The following is a 13493-nucleotide window of genomic DNA, read 5'->3' on the forward strand; positions in this document are numbered from 1 at the left end:
CCCTAGTCTATTCAGTGACATTCAGGTTTCAGAGACCTCATCTCAAAAATCAAGTAGACAGTACCTAAGAAATGACATCTAAGATTGTTTTCTACCCTCCATATGTATGTGTAAATATATAAATGTATACATGCACATACATGATAAGTAAAAAGTCCTTGATATGGATCTAATATAGAAGAATATTGGCAAAAATCAGGGATTTTGTCACCTATTTATTCAGCTTTTATGAAGATACTAATGTGGTAACAGAGAAGGAGTTAACTATGGAACACAGGAAAAAAAGGAGGGGGTAGATAGAGTAGCAAACACAGGACTAACAAGATGCCAAGAATAAAACAAATACATTCTAAGATTATTTAGGATGAGGTCTATTATATGCATACTTAGTAATAAATCATGTATCAATTTAAAAAAACTTTTTTTTATTACTAGTATATATGTATAAGTGTCCGTGTGTCCGTGTGTGTGTCCGTGTGTGTCCGTGTGTGTGTGTGTGTGTGTGTGTGAGAGAGAGAGAGAGATGGAGCATACGTGGGACAACTTCTACCATAGGTTCTGAGGATCAAGTTCATGTCTCAGGCTTGCTGTATCATTTGTCTTTTTTTCTTTGATTTTTTTTTTTTTCCCAGACAGGGTCTTACTATGTAGCTCTGGCTGTCCTAACTCACTATGTAGATAGACTAGGCTGTCCTCTAATTACAGAGATCCACATGCCTCTGCCTCCCAACCACTGGGATTAAAGAGGCATGTGCTACTATCCCTGGCCTGTATCAGTTTCCTATACATCTCCCTAAACTCATTTTTAAGAGTAACAATATTGTTAAACTCTTACTTATACAGGCCATCTCATAGATTGCTATGATAGAAATCATTTAAATAAAAGACATTAAATGTACATCTTAAAGATACCTGAAAATTAGTTTCTTTCCATCCAGGTTTTTTGGCTAACATCTTCACTAATGCCTGGCATGGCATTTCAGTTCGCTCCATTAGTTCAACAGCCTATAAAGTAAGACAAGAAAGTTAGAGGGTTATAGTGCCAAGAGAAGGGTAGATCCTAAAGTCAAGTACATGGTTATTGCTTAAAAATTCCCATTTTTTCCATTTGCCCAGTGTGTGCTATTTTCCACTTATACATAGTTCGTCTGATTTGATTTTCCTAAAAACAGTAAAGTAAGATAGATGTTTAATATTAGTTTTTTCTTTTCTTCTTTTTTGAGACAGGGTTTCTTTGTGTAACACCCCCAGCTGTGCTGGAACTCACTTTGTATACCAGGCTGGCCTCAAACTCACAGAGATCTGCCTGTCTCTGCCTCCTGAGTGCTGGGATTAAAGGCCTGCACCACCACTGCCCTGCTAATATTAAATTTCAAGGATACACAAGTTCAATCTAAACTACAGGGGTGGAAGATGTAGGGCTAAAATGTTCCTGTCTCAAATTTCACATTCCTTTTCTACATCTTTCTCACAGACTCATAATCATAATCATAATATATGCTAAAATGAGCTAGCATGCATCATTCTTGTACTGGCTATTCTCAGTTGTCAATTTGACAACATCTGGAATTAACTAAAACCTAAGCAGCTGTGCACATCTGTGAGGGATTTTTTTTTTTTTTTTTTTTTTTTTTTTGAAACTAGGTCTCTACATAGCCCTGGCTGTCCTGAAGTATACTATGTAGACCAGACTGACCTCAAAACTCAAAGAGATCCACCTGCCTCTGGCCCCTGGGTGCAGAGATTAAAGGCTTACACTTTGCTTAAATTCTTTTATTGTTGTTAGTTTGAGACAGTTGTCTCACTATTTAGTATGAAGGATTTTTTTTTTTTAAATCATTTAAAGTTGGAAGACGTCCTTTAGTCCAGATCTTTTGAAGTGGGAATATTTACCTTTATTTAATCTGGGCCACACATTCTGCTGACAACGTATATAAAGGACATAGAAGATGAAAGCTTCTTGGCCTGCTTACCCCCATTCTCACTATCATATTCATTCCTTCACTAGCATTAGAGTTTATTTTCACTGAGATTCTAGCAGATAGTGAAGACCAGTTAAAACAGCCAACATCATGGATTGAACAACTAAATCCCTGGACTTTCCATTGGTAGACAGCCATTGTTGGACTAGAAGGACCACAGCTAGTAAACTACTCTAATACATCTCCCACGTGCGTGTGTGTTTATATGTGTGTGTGTGTGTGTTTATGCATACACACATACTCTATCCATTCTGTTCTTCTGAAGATCTCTAATACAATTTCAAAAGTTTAGACAGTTCCTTATACCAATAAATAATGTGTTTTCCATCAATAAATCATGATGACAATGGAGGAAGTATAGAAATAGACAAAGATTGTCTAATTTAAGTGGCAAGTTCTGTTTGCTTATTACATTTAATAACTTAAAAGTTCATCTAAACCTTATCATTAAGAGTAAGAACCTAATTTTCTTGAAAAAGTATTAAGTTTCAAGCTTAGAGAATTCAGAATGAGGATGTTGAAAGATAACTACTAAACAGTTACAGAACAACAAAAAAAGTCCAAATGTCATGTTAAGTTTATACTGTGAAACATTTACTAATTATAAAATACATCAATTAAGACAACTGCTTAATTCAGTACTTTCATTGTTTCCACATATCCACATAATATAAATTTTACACTCTTTATTTCATTCTTGTACATATACCTTTTGGAATTCTTCCATACAGGCTAGCCTTTCCTTCCAGTTGCTACTGTCTAAAAGCTGAATACAGGTTGGAGGAAGAACAGCTGAAGCCTTTTCTTCACATACTTCAATCTGTAAAAGATGGCAATGTCATAATGAGAAACTATTTAAGGAACAAATGGCATGAATATAAAAGTTACCCAGCAAAACTAAAATAACCCTACAGGTATACTACAGCATCCGAGTCTTCTTCCATAAAGGAAATTCTATTCAAGGAAGTATCCATCAGTAGCTAAAAGAGATCAATTTACTTTATGTTAAAGAATTCAGCAAAAGAAGGCCTCCAATTCCCTTCAAGGCCTTAACTTTCTGTGGTTTCTCATGTCTAATACTCACTGAGAGTTCTGGCTCCACTATTTCTTTGGTCTCCAATCCTTTCTTATTCTTTGTTCCAGTAGTTGCTGAACTTCCTGGTGTAGTTGTTTTGCCTTTCTTAGGTGGTCCACCAGCCTAAAATAAAATTTTAAAACCAAACACCACTTAAAATTTTATAAAAGTAGTTTTTGTTTTTACATTTTTGAATTTTGACAATTTTATTAAAATGAGATCACCTCAAAAATGAACATATTTTTATTTCCCATAGAATTACCAAACGTTAAACAGAGAGGCTTAAAGACCATCCATGGACTACCTGGCTGATATTCAGGTTGCATACTAAAAATCTCTCATTCATAATGGGTTAATAAAACAAAAAAATAAAAATAATGAACTAGGGCCTTACTGGAGAAGCATTTGCTGCTCTTGGAGAAGACTGAAGCTCAGTTCTAAGCACTCACATCAGGTGGGTAACTGCCTGAAAGTCCAGCTCCAGAGGTACTGAAGCCTACTTCTGGCCTCCATGTACTGACATCATCCACATATAAGTCTTAAAAAAATAAACTGGAAGCTGGGCAGTGGTGACACATATCTTTAACCCCAGCAATACGTAGGCAGAGGCAAGTAGTTCTCTGTAAGCCCTAGGCCAGTCAGGGCTGTGTAAAGGGACTCTCTCTCAAAGAACAAAAAAGAACTGAAGTTATACTAAACTTACAGATTAGTTTGAGATCAATAATCTGATTTTCAATGCCTCTGATTCTATTTTTAAATTTTTAATTTATTACTACTGTTAGCACACATATGGAAGTCAGATGACAGCCTTCAGGATTTCATTCTCTCCTTTTACCATGGGATCTAAGGACTGACTTTAGGTTGTCAGTGTTTGTGGCAAACATCTTCAACGTGATAAGCAGGTTGGCCAACCCTATTTACTCTGGGAATTGAAGGAAGCATGGGTCAGAACAGGACAGATGGGACACACACACACTATTTGAGAATCAGATGAAAATTTGAAGAGTGTATGCTCTTCTTCCGTTATGTAAGTCCTGGGAATCAGGTGATAAGACCTGGTATTTACCTAATGAGTTATCTCTATGGCCTAAACTGTAAAGTTAAAAATAGTTAAAAATGCTTACCACAATAAAAAAGGAAAAAAAGGCATGTTATTACTACTTTTATTCCTAATCAGAATTTTAAAAAATAAAATTTTTACATCTATGTATTGATGTATGATTAATGTATGTATGTATCTATCAAATTATCTATTTCATGTGTATCTATGTGTACCTTGTGGATGCACTTGAGTTTTTTCCCTCCTTCCACCATATGGACACCAGAGATTGAATTCAAGTTATCAGGCTTGGAAGTGGCACCTTTATCCATTGAGTCACCTTGCCATCTTCCAGGCAGGTTTTAAAGAGAAAACTATATTGTTGTAGTACTATGTCTTTATTAAGAGCTGTGCTATTTGCAATATGGTCAAGAAACCCATTTCTTGATTTAAATCATACTGGAAGAACAGCCACAAATATGAAACTCAAGCTCCGTCTTACTAAATTCTAATTTTTAAGCCATCTTATAACATGAGTTCTAAAATAAAAGGCTGGAGTCAGATATAGGGGTAAAAGCTGAAAGATTAGAGATGAAGGAGAAAGGCACAATCATACCTTACTTTGCCAACTTCCCTTAAAAAAAAAAGTACTTGTTTCTTCCCAGCTATAAACCTTTCTCCATCCAACCATCTCACTTTCTGTCTGTTAGCTAGTGACAAGCTCCACCTTCTTCAGACCAAGTGTAGTAGCACACATCTGTGTAATCCCAGCACTTGGGAAACTGAGGCACAGAAGAACTGTGATTTCAAGGCATGCCTGGGCTATACATTAAGTTTCAGACCTACAAGGATTAGAGTAAGACCTTGTCACAAAAATCTATTAACCTTAGTAGTTGGTGCTTTTTTTAACGGTCCTGGTTTGGGTACTGAAGCATCCTTTGTGTCTTTGTCCCCTGCAGCCCCTGATGCAGCAGCCCTTCCAGGTACAGGCTTGCAGTCTTTCTTTTCAGCTGCAGAACCAGCTTTCTTACCATGAACCAGCTCTACTTTTTCTGAACACTCTTTGATCTAGAGAAAGCAATATGAACATTATGCTCAAAAACAAACTTTGAAACATAGCCCTTACATTATCACTTAGAAATCATTAAGCCAGAACTACACACAAAAATTCAGAAAAAAGCCAGGGAATGGTGGCACACGCCTTTAATCCCAGCACTCGTGAGGCAGTGGCAGGCAGATCTTTTTGAGTTCAAGGCCAGCCTGGTCTACAGTGTGAGTTCCAGGATAGCTGGTGCTGTTACAAAAAGAAACCCTATCTCAATACCCCCCCTCAATTTTTCTTTTAATTCTGTTTTATTTCTTCACAACTTAAAATTACAAAAATACTTAATAACAGACACAATTTTGATGAAAGACATTTATGTTTAGGAAAGTACATTTCTATATAACATCTTATAAAAATTGGTTATTCAGCTTTGGTTAGGTTATAATTTGAAGGATGCTTCAAATTTCAACAAGCAGAAGTTGTTTACAAACTTTGCTCTATCATTAGAGAATAAAATAACACTAAGTTGATTATCAGTGTTTTCTTTTTTAGTAATATAGAAAGAACAAAACTGATTACAAAAAATGCCCAGAGAGCACCCTCCAAAACTGATTTCAACATATTTTTTTCCCTCACAGAAACTGGCAATCTTTTATTAAGTTCATCTTTTGACAATTCATACACATGCACACATACAGTGCATTCTAATTCCTGGCACACTTAAGTCTCTTATCCCCATTACTCATACCACACTCCATACAATTCCCTTTCTACGATTATGTCTTTTGGCATCATTCTTTGACCCACTGAGTCACTGAGTTTAACCAGCGTCATCTGTGTGACCACAGATATGGAACTATCCATTAGAGCATTGTGGGCTGAACTGAAGACAATGTCTGCCCCTCCTTCAGAATCTATCAGTAGCCAATCATTCAACAGAGAGGGTAAGTCTGCAAAAGGCAATACAAAGACACAAGACTAACCTACCTTGTCAAGTTTGAGTTTGTCAACATCAGCTAAGAATGGGTTTACCGCTTTCTCACCAACCACCTTCAAAGCAGTACCCAGTGCTTCAAATGCAGCATCTCTGACGTCAGAAGCAGAATCATTGATGTGCTATACACAAGTAAATGATATTTAATACAAAGAATGCTAGTCATTACTAATTTTATTCTGAACAACATGTGCTGGATAAGAATTTTCCCTTTAAAAGTTACCAAAGTTAAATGTACATTTTCTTTTGTCAATTGACAGTCAATCTTTCACAATTCTTTCTAGGTTGGAGAGATCGTTGGTTAATCTGTTCACCAAGGATATGTCATTGTTTTCTTTTCATGTAATTTATTGTCTTTGATGTATAAGAGTGTTTGCCTGCATATATGTATGTGTATCAAGTGCAAGCCTGGTGCCAACAGAGGTCAGAAGAGAGTCCCTAGAGCCAGAGTTAGAGATGGTTGTGAACCACCATGTATGTGCTAAGATTCTTTACAAGAGCAGCTTAATTGCTGAGCTGTTTCTCCAGCCCCTGTAAATGCTTAAAAAAAAAAAAAAAAAAAAATTATACACACACACACACACTATATGTGTACATATGCATGTGTACAATGATGTGGGGGTCAGAAGGCAACTTCACGGAGTTGGTTCTCTGCCTTTACCTTTAAAGGGGATCAGGGGATTTAACTCAGATTGCTAGTATGGCCTCTAAATCATCCCGCCCGCCCATAAATGCTTCCTTTTCCTTTTTACCTTCTGTCTAAAATGCCCTATCCCCACTGACACTTATGCTTGGCTAACTTTGTTGTCCTTCAAAAGTAGAACATGTCAGTTACAAAAAATTGGGTTCAGAGTGTCTGCTCCTTAAAAGGTTACAATCGACATAATGTCAAGTAGTCATCGTATATAAGTAGTAGAGAAAAAATACATAAGCTCTCCCCCTAATTACCTTAAGTAGAGCAGCACAAAAGGGCTTTAGTAAACTCTTCGGCAAGGTAGAAGCAGTGCAGTGACGGAAGCTTCTTGCAATAAAAAGTGATGTCTGCTGCTTGATAGTTGGATTTTTATTATCCATCACTGCTAAAACATCCTCACTGATGTTCTGTAGTGTGGTCTTTAGAAGAAAATGCCAATGAGCTTTTTTCAACTATAAATAATCAAATTATTATAGTGACAACATTTATTAAGACAAAACCCTAAGTTTTATTCTATCAACTTACAGTGAGGAAGACTGCATCAATTGCCTCCTGCAGGGCTTGTACTACTTGAGGCTTCTTCTCTTTGAATTTTTCCAAAATTGTTGGTACAACCTGTAAAAGTGAACAGCAAGAATAATATTCTGACAAATATGAATGAAGTACTGTTAGGGCTGGAGAGCTAGCTTAGTAGTTAAGAATACACATGCTGGTCATGCACAGGATTGTGAACTCATTCCAAGTAATTCAGACCAAATTTAGAGGCAATCCGTACCTTCCATAGTTAAGGGAAAAATCTCAATTTATTAACCCTATTATTAAACTTGATTACTACCTAACTTATACAAATATTGAGCAAAATGCTTCCATATTTCCTTAGAATAAATTAAACTGAAATATAGTATAACCTATATAAAATATTTCAAGTATAGCACTATTTTTTAAATAGAAAAAAAATATGAAATGCATTTCATGTATTACCTTCACTTACAGTTTTACTTTTCCTACTCTCATTTTCATTCTGATATGGGTTATTGAAAACTTACTTCCCCTTGGGTCAGAGGGGTTGGAAAGATGACCCAGGACCTTATGCATGTTAAGATATTCCACTAGTGAGTTACTAGCAAGCCAAAGAGCCAGGCAGTGGTGGCATACACTTTTAATCCTAGGACTCAGGAGCCACAAGCAGATGGAGCTCTGTTAGTTCAAGGTCACACTGAGCTACAAGAAACTGATGCTGTTCTAAAAAGAAACAGCTCACACAAATGTGATCTCAGCACTTGGGATCACATGCCTTTAATCCCAGCACTAGGGAGATAGAAGAGGAAGAAAGGGTCTCATGTGGAGGTTTAGTTTCCAGCCACATTGAGGAGAGGCAGCAGTCTAGCATTTATCTCTGAGGATTCATGGAGACAGGATCAGCCATTTTGGTAAGAGCTAGAGGCTGGCTGCTTTTCTTCTCTGGTCTTTAGCTTTAATTTTGCAGATTTATATCCATAAAGAATGTTGCTTACATGTCCTGCATATTGTCCAAATTTCTTCCTTAGCCCAACAGCCAGGCCAGTAAGACATTTTGCCGCCAAAGCTACCAACATGACATTGGTGTCCTTTCCAACAACCTGTAAAGGTAAAAAGAAAGTAGTTATAACCCTATAGAAAGGGGTACTAGAAATGAAATGTATCCTCAAAAGAATTCTTGAAAGATATTATGCCAACAGATCCAACAGATAATAAGTTTTATTTCTTATAAGAGGAAAATCTTAATTTTCTTTAGTAATAAGTCTCCACTATGTGGTAACACTTTGTTTGTTTGTTTTTTTTCTTTTTAAGGGAAAAGAGAAGGTTAAAAGAGAGGGGGGGGGGGGGACAGAGACACACACTGACTGGGGTGTAGCTCAACACACCACAATTTCAAATCCCTGAAACTCCAATAACGCCATCTGGCTGCCTGTATTGTACAAAGGTAGCAGAGAAGCTGGAAGTCTACTGCCATTACTTTGGAACAAGCAAACCAAACAAACATTTCTGAAAGAAACAGGGCAATAACTCTGTAATATTTATAACCAAGGAAGCACCAGCAGAAACTGCTGTAGGTACTGTCAAGTCCATGAGGACTCTAAATTGCAAATAAATACCATTGTAACCATTCCTGTAATGATTTCTGGCCTCACAGTAACCTTTTAGTCACACTAGTTTTTAGTTTTCCTTTTCTTTCTCCTAGAAGACTCTCCTTCAGCAGTTTATATTACTGCCTTCCTACAACCCCCAAACCCAACACTTATCTAAATTCATAGGTATGCGTCAATTCAGCAAAACAGTAGTGACTAGGTTCCTTTCTTGTTAACAGTTTGCCATAGCAATTGCTCATTTCAGTTAGTATTAAAATGCTGTTTTACTTTAAAGTGCCCACAAATCCTTGTTTTGTTTTCCACTCTTTTCCCCAGTAGAACAACTGCTTTGAAATTTACCTAGTCCCTTAGTTCCATAAACAGAATGCTTCACTCAAGTCTCTGTGTCAAACAATCTTTAATATACAACACACATGCTAATAGTTGACACTTATATTCCCTAGTTTATTGCCACAATTTTGGAGATGCTTTGTAATGTTTTAAAATTTAATTTTCTTCAAAAGTGAATGGAGTAGGTATTATCAGCTTAATTCTAGAAGCTTTAAAAATGAAATAAGAGATTAATTTGTTCCATGGTATCATCTAACAAAAGTAGGGATTCAAATGTAGGCCTAGACAAAACTCATAGCCTTTGATATCATTATGAAATTGCTCTATCTCTAAAACAATATTGTATGGCAACTCCATTTTCTTTGTAAGAGATGGGAGCACAGGCCAGCTGATAGTGATGAATGCTTTCCCTACATGTATGTATGTGCATTCCTAATGTCTGAGGTAGTCAGAGGATTTTTAGATCCCCTGTCACTGGAATTATAGTTAAGAGGCACCATGTGGTATCTGGGAACTGAACACAGGTGGGTCCTCTGTAAGGGCAACACATGCTCTTAACTGCTGAGCTCTCTCCAATCTGACACTCAAGACCTTGATGGAACATACTAAAAAATTCTTGAGCTGAACATGGTAGCACATGTAATTCCAGTGTTCAAGAGTGCTGAATGAGTCGGACAGTGGAGGTGCATACCTTTAATTCTAGCACTTGGGAGGCAGAGGGCAGAAGCAGGTGTATATTTGTGAGTTCCAGCTCAGTCTGGTCTACAGAGTGGGTTCCAGGACAGCTGGGTTTTATTTTGTTTTGTTGTTTTTTGTCTCAAAAAAAGATATAACTCTGGCTGTCCTGGGACTCACTATATATAAATCAGGCTGTCCTAAAACTCAATACCTGCCTCTGCCCCTGGGAATACCACCACACCCAGCAGGAATGTAGAATTAAGGAGTGGGGGTGGGGTGGAGAAACAAACATTCACACTCTACACAAAATAGTGAGAGATTACATGTTATACACAATTTACATGGCCTGTACTGTTTAGACATCAATGTTGATGCTTCAAATTTTGAAATATTTTTTAAAAAAAACTGGAAGAAATTACATCTATATCCAAAGCTCCATGAAGTCCTAAAATAGTCTTTCTTTTAAAGCCTTTCTTGAAATGTCCTATCATGTAGGAAAGCAAAGCTTTTTGTTTGACATTCTGAGAATTAGACAGAGTAATAGACTACTGGGAAAAATAACATGCTATCAAAATATTTTTCCTTTTTTTAGTGCCTGCTATCTCTCTTTCCCATTCTTTCCTCCTAGGATTCAGGTCGCTTGAACTGTTCTTTTCCCACTAACTGGTGGCTAAACTAGTGGCTCTTTAAGACAGGAATCTGATAGTGGAGACTGTGGTTCATGCCTTCAGTCCCATCACTGCTGAGGCAGACAGGCAGGTGGATCTACGTTGAGTTCAGGACAGCCTGGTCTCCACAACAAGCTCCAAGGACAGTCAAGATTACATAGTGAGACCCTGTCTCTTGTCAATCAATTAATGAGATGTTTTCACACAGAATGAAAACATAGGTGAGATAGTAAATAGTAGGTGAAAATATAACAAGGAGTTCCCCACATTTTGCTTGGCATTCCGATGTACTACAGTCTGGTATCATTTACTACATAACAAAATACTTCATATTTGCATGATTAACTATGCCTTATTAAAATAGCTCATCTTATAAAGTATTAAGGTATAAAACTTTGTTCTAGACAAGCAAGATCCTATTTTCTTTGATATTTAATAGAAGTTGACAATGCCTTATTAAATTTAAAGTATTAAGATACAAACAATTCCTGTAACATAGGACAGTAAAGTTTTTAAATTCTTAAAAAATATAGAAGCTGAACTGGAAAGATGGCTCAGAGGTTAAGAGCTGCTCTTCCGGAAGTCCTGAGTTCAATTCCCAGCAACTACGTGGTAGCTGTAACGAGATCTGGTGCTCTCTTCTGGTGCGTGGGCAGAACACTACATAAATAAATCTTTTTGAAAAGGAAAAAATAAAAATACCTCTGGTTAAAATACTATTACTAAGGTTTTCCTAATGGCAATATTTTGTGATAAACAAACAGACAAACCAAAGCCCACTGGATTCCTGACAGAATTTCAGTGGCCCGCCTGTTGGGACATCAGTGCTGAAGCTCTTTCGACTTACCTTCTTTAATGCTTTGACTAAATCGGCATAATCGCCTGCTTCCAGTTTGGGGTTTTTCACTAGAACTTCTACAGCCTCCAGGGCTTCTTTTCTCTCTTGCCATTTTTTTGCCTCCTGAAAAGAGAATATAATTCACTACAGAACATAAAATAGAGTCGAATAAATTCCTTTTCTTAGACTCAACCAATTTAAAAACCTGGGTTTATTTTTGTTGTTGTTGTTGTTTGTTTCAGAAACATTTTCTAAAGTCAGCTAAAAGACAAAATGGAAAAAAATATAGTTAAGAAGTACTATTTCGTTTGTAGAATTTTTATTCACATATGAAACTTTTATTTATAGCCCTAACCAAAAAAAGAATGCCATGGTTTTCCATTTTGTTTTCTGTTACATAGTATCAAACAGAAAACAACCATTTCTAGCTCATCCCACAGCAGCACAATTATAGAAAAGAAGTCATTATATCATAAAATTTAAAATGCAAAAGAAGAAGAATCACAGAACCAGCAACCTACACTATCCAGACCTGGTGTACTAGTTTTTTGCTTTTGAGTATAATGCTGGTACATCTATTTTACGTCTATAAAGAGAATATGCCTCACTAGAGATCAAATAATCACTCAATAAGTTGAATGCCCATTATTTGTAAGAACATGTGACCCACAGAAGATTATAAACTTACTCTCTCGCAAAAGACTAATCCAATTCAATTCAGTTTATCAGATATATATATATATATATATATATATATATATATATATATATAACATTTTTTAAAAGCCAAATTTGAAGCAAACTTTAATTAAATACTGGCCAGGTAGATGGGCTCTGGTCAGGTCTGCCCAGGTCATAGGGAAATGACCTATCAGATATTTGTTAAGCAAAATTACTGCAAGCCAGCTGTAGTAAGGCACACCTATAATTCTAACATTTGGGAGGAAGAAGACAGAGGATCAATAGCCAGCCTGAGTCACATAGTGGGATCTTATTTCCTAAAACCAATATTATAGAGCAAAAAAAAAAATTTTTTTTTTTCTTTTCTTTTCTCCAGTCTGGTTGGCTTCAACCTGCAATCCTACTTAAGCTTCTCCAGCGTTAGGATTATAGACAGGTGCCTTCACAATCAGCTGACTCAGGGGATTTAATGAAGTTTAAATAGTAAGATGTGATCCTTCAAAAGATGATGCTTAAGGTGATACCTATTAGATAAATATTGAAAGAATAATATTATAGGAAGAAAGAACAGCACAGGTTAAGATTCAGAGCTAAATAAATAAACATGTGGTCTATATGCTACCAGGAGAAATACAGCATAGCATATCTGAAATTGAAAATGATTAGAGATGTGGCTGAAAGGTAAGTTGAGGTTTCAGGTTGTCAGACAGGAGGAAGGATAGCTATAGGATGACTTCAGACATTGTCAGAGGACTTACAGAGGATTACGTTTCAATATGGGAAATTTTCCCCTTTTCAAAAATGATGCCTATAAATAAATACATTATAAAATTTGATGGAGAAAAGACAAGAGCAAATGGTAGTAATTGGGGTAGGACTGTGTTTCTCAAATGGGAATAGTTTTGTCTCTCTTGGGCTATCTAGAAATGTTTGGAGACATTGATTGGCACAGATTTAAAAGGTGGTATTACTGACTCTAATGATGTCTAGTAAAAGCCACATAAACTTCTAAACATCCTATAATGTATAAGACAGGTCCACCAAGACAGTTTTCTGAAACAAACAAATAAATGAAAGTTAAGAAATCTTGATCAAAGTTAACTTTAAACTTGTAGGAGCCACTTCTCTTTTCCACTCAGGTTATCAGGCTTGGGAGCGAATACCTTTACATGTTGAGCCATCTTTGCCCACCCAAAAAGAAATGAACGTAATATATAGAGATACTTAAAGATAAAACCATAGACTAAATGCAGAAAAAGTTGAAAACATTGTTCTGATTTTTGGTGATGCAGACAGAGAGGACAAGACCAGGTTGCAGAAACGCATAGAGACTGCTGACC

At 36.5% G+C, this 13493-nt stretch overlaps 1 protein-coding gene across 3 annotated transcripts in view; it reads right to left on the minus strand.

Annotated features, from left to right (window-relative positions):
• Ckap5 (cytoskeleton associated protein 5) overlaps positions 1-13493 on the minus strand; it is a 90841-nt gene that overhangs the window by 44546 nt on the left and 32802 nt on the right. For all 3 annotated transcript variants that reach the window (XM_051184203.1, XM_051184201.1, XM_051184202.1), the window contains exons 8-16: positions 11482-11595; positions 8344-8448; positions 7355-7444; positions 7084-7248; positions 6129-6257; positions 4982-5164; positions 3067-3180; positions 2692-2802; positions 913-1005 (exon numbers count right to left, since the gene is read on the minus strand). In XM_051184203.1, the coding sequence (XP_051040160.1) occupies positions 913-1005; positions 2692-2802; positions 3067-3180; positions 4982-5164; positions 6129-6257; positions 7084-7248; positions 7355-7444; positions 8344-8448; positions 11482-11595 (1104 nt within the window). The remainder of the gene's footprint in view (positions 1-912; positions 1006-2691; positions 2803-3066; positions 3181-4981; positions 5165-6128; positions 6258-7083; positions 7249-7354; positions 7445-8343; positions 8449-11481; positions 11596-13493) is intronic.

Source organism: Phodopus roborovskii, unplaced genomic scaffold, assembly GCF_943737965.1.
Source record: "Phodopus roborovskii unplaced genomic scaffold, PHOROB, whole genome shotgun sequence".
NCBI classification, from domain to species: Eukaryota; Metazoa; Chordata; class Mammalia; order Rodentia; family Cricetidae; genus Phodopus; species Phodopus roborovskii.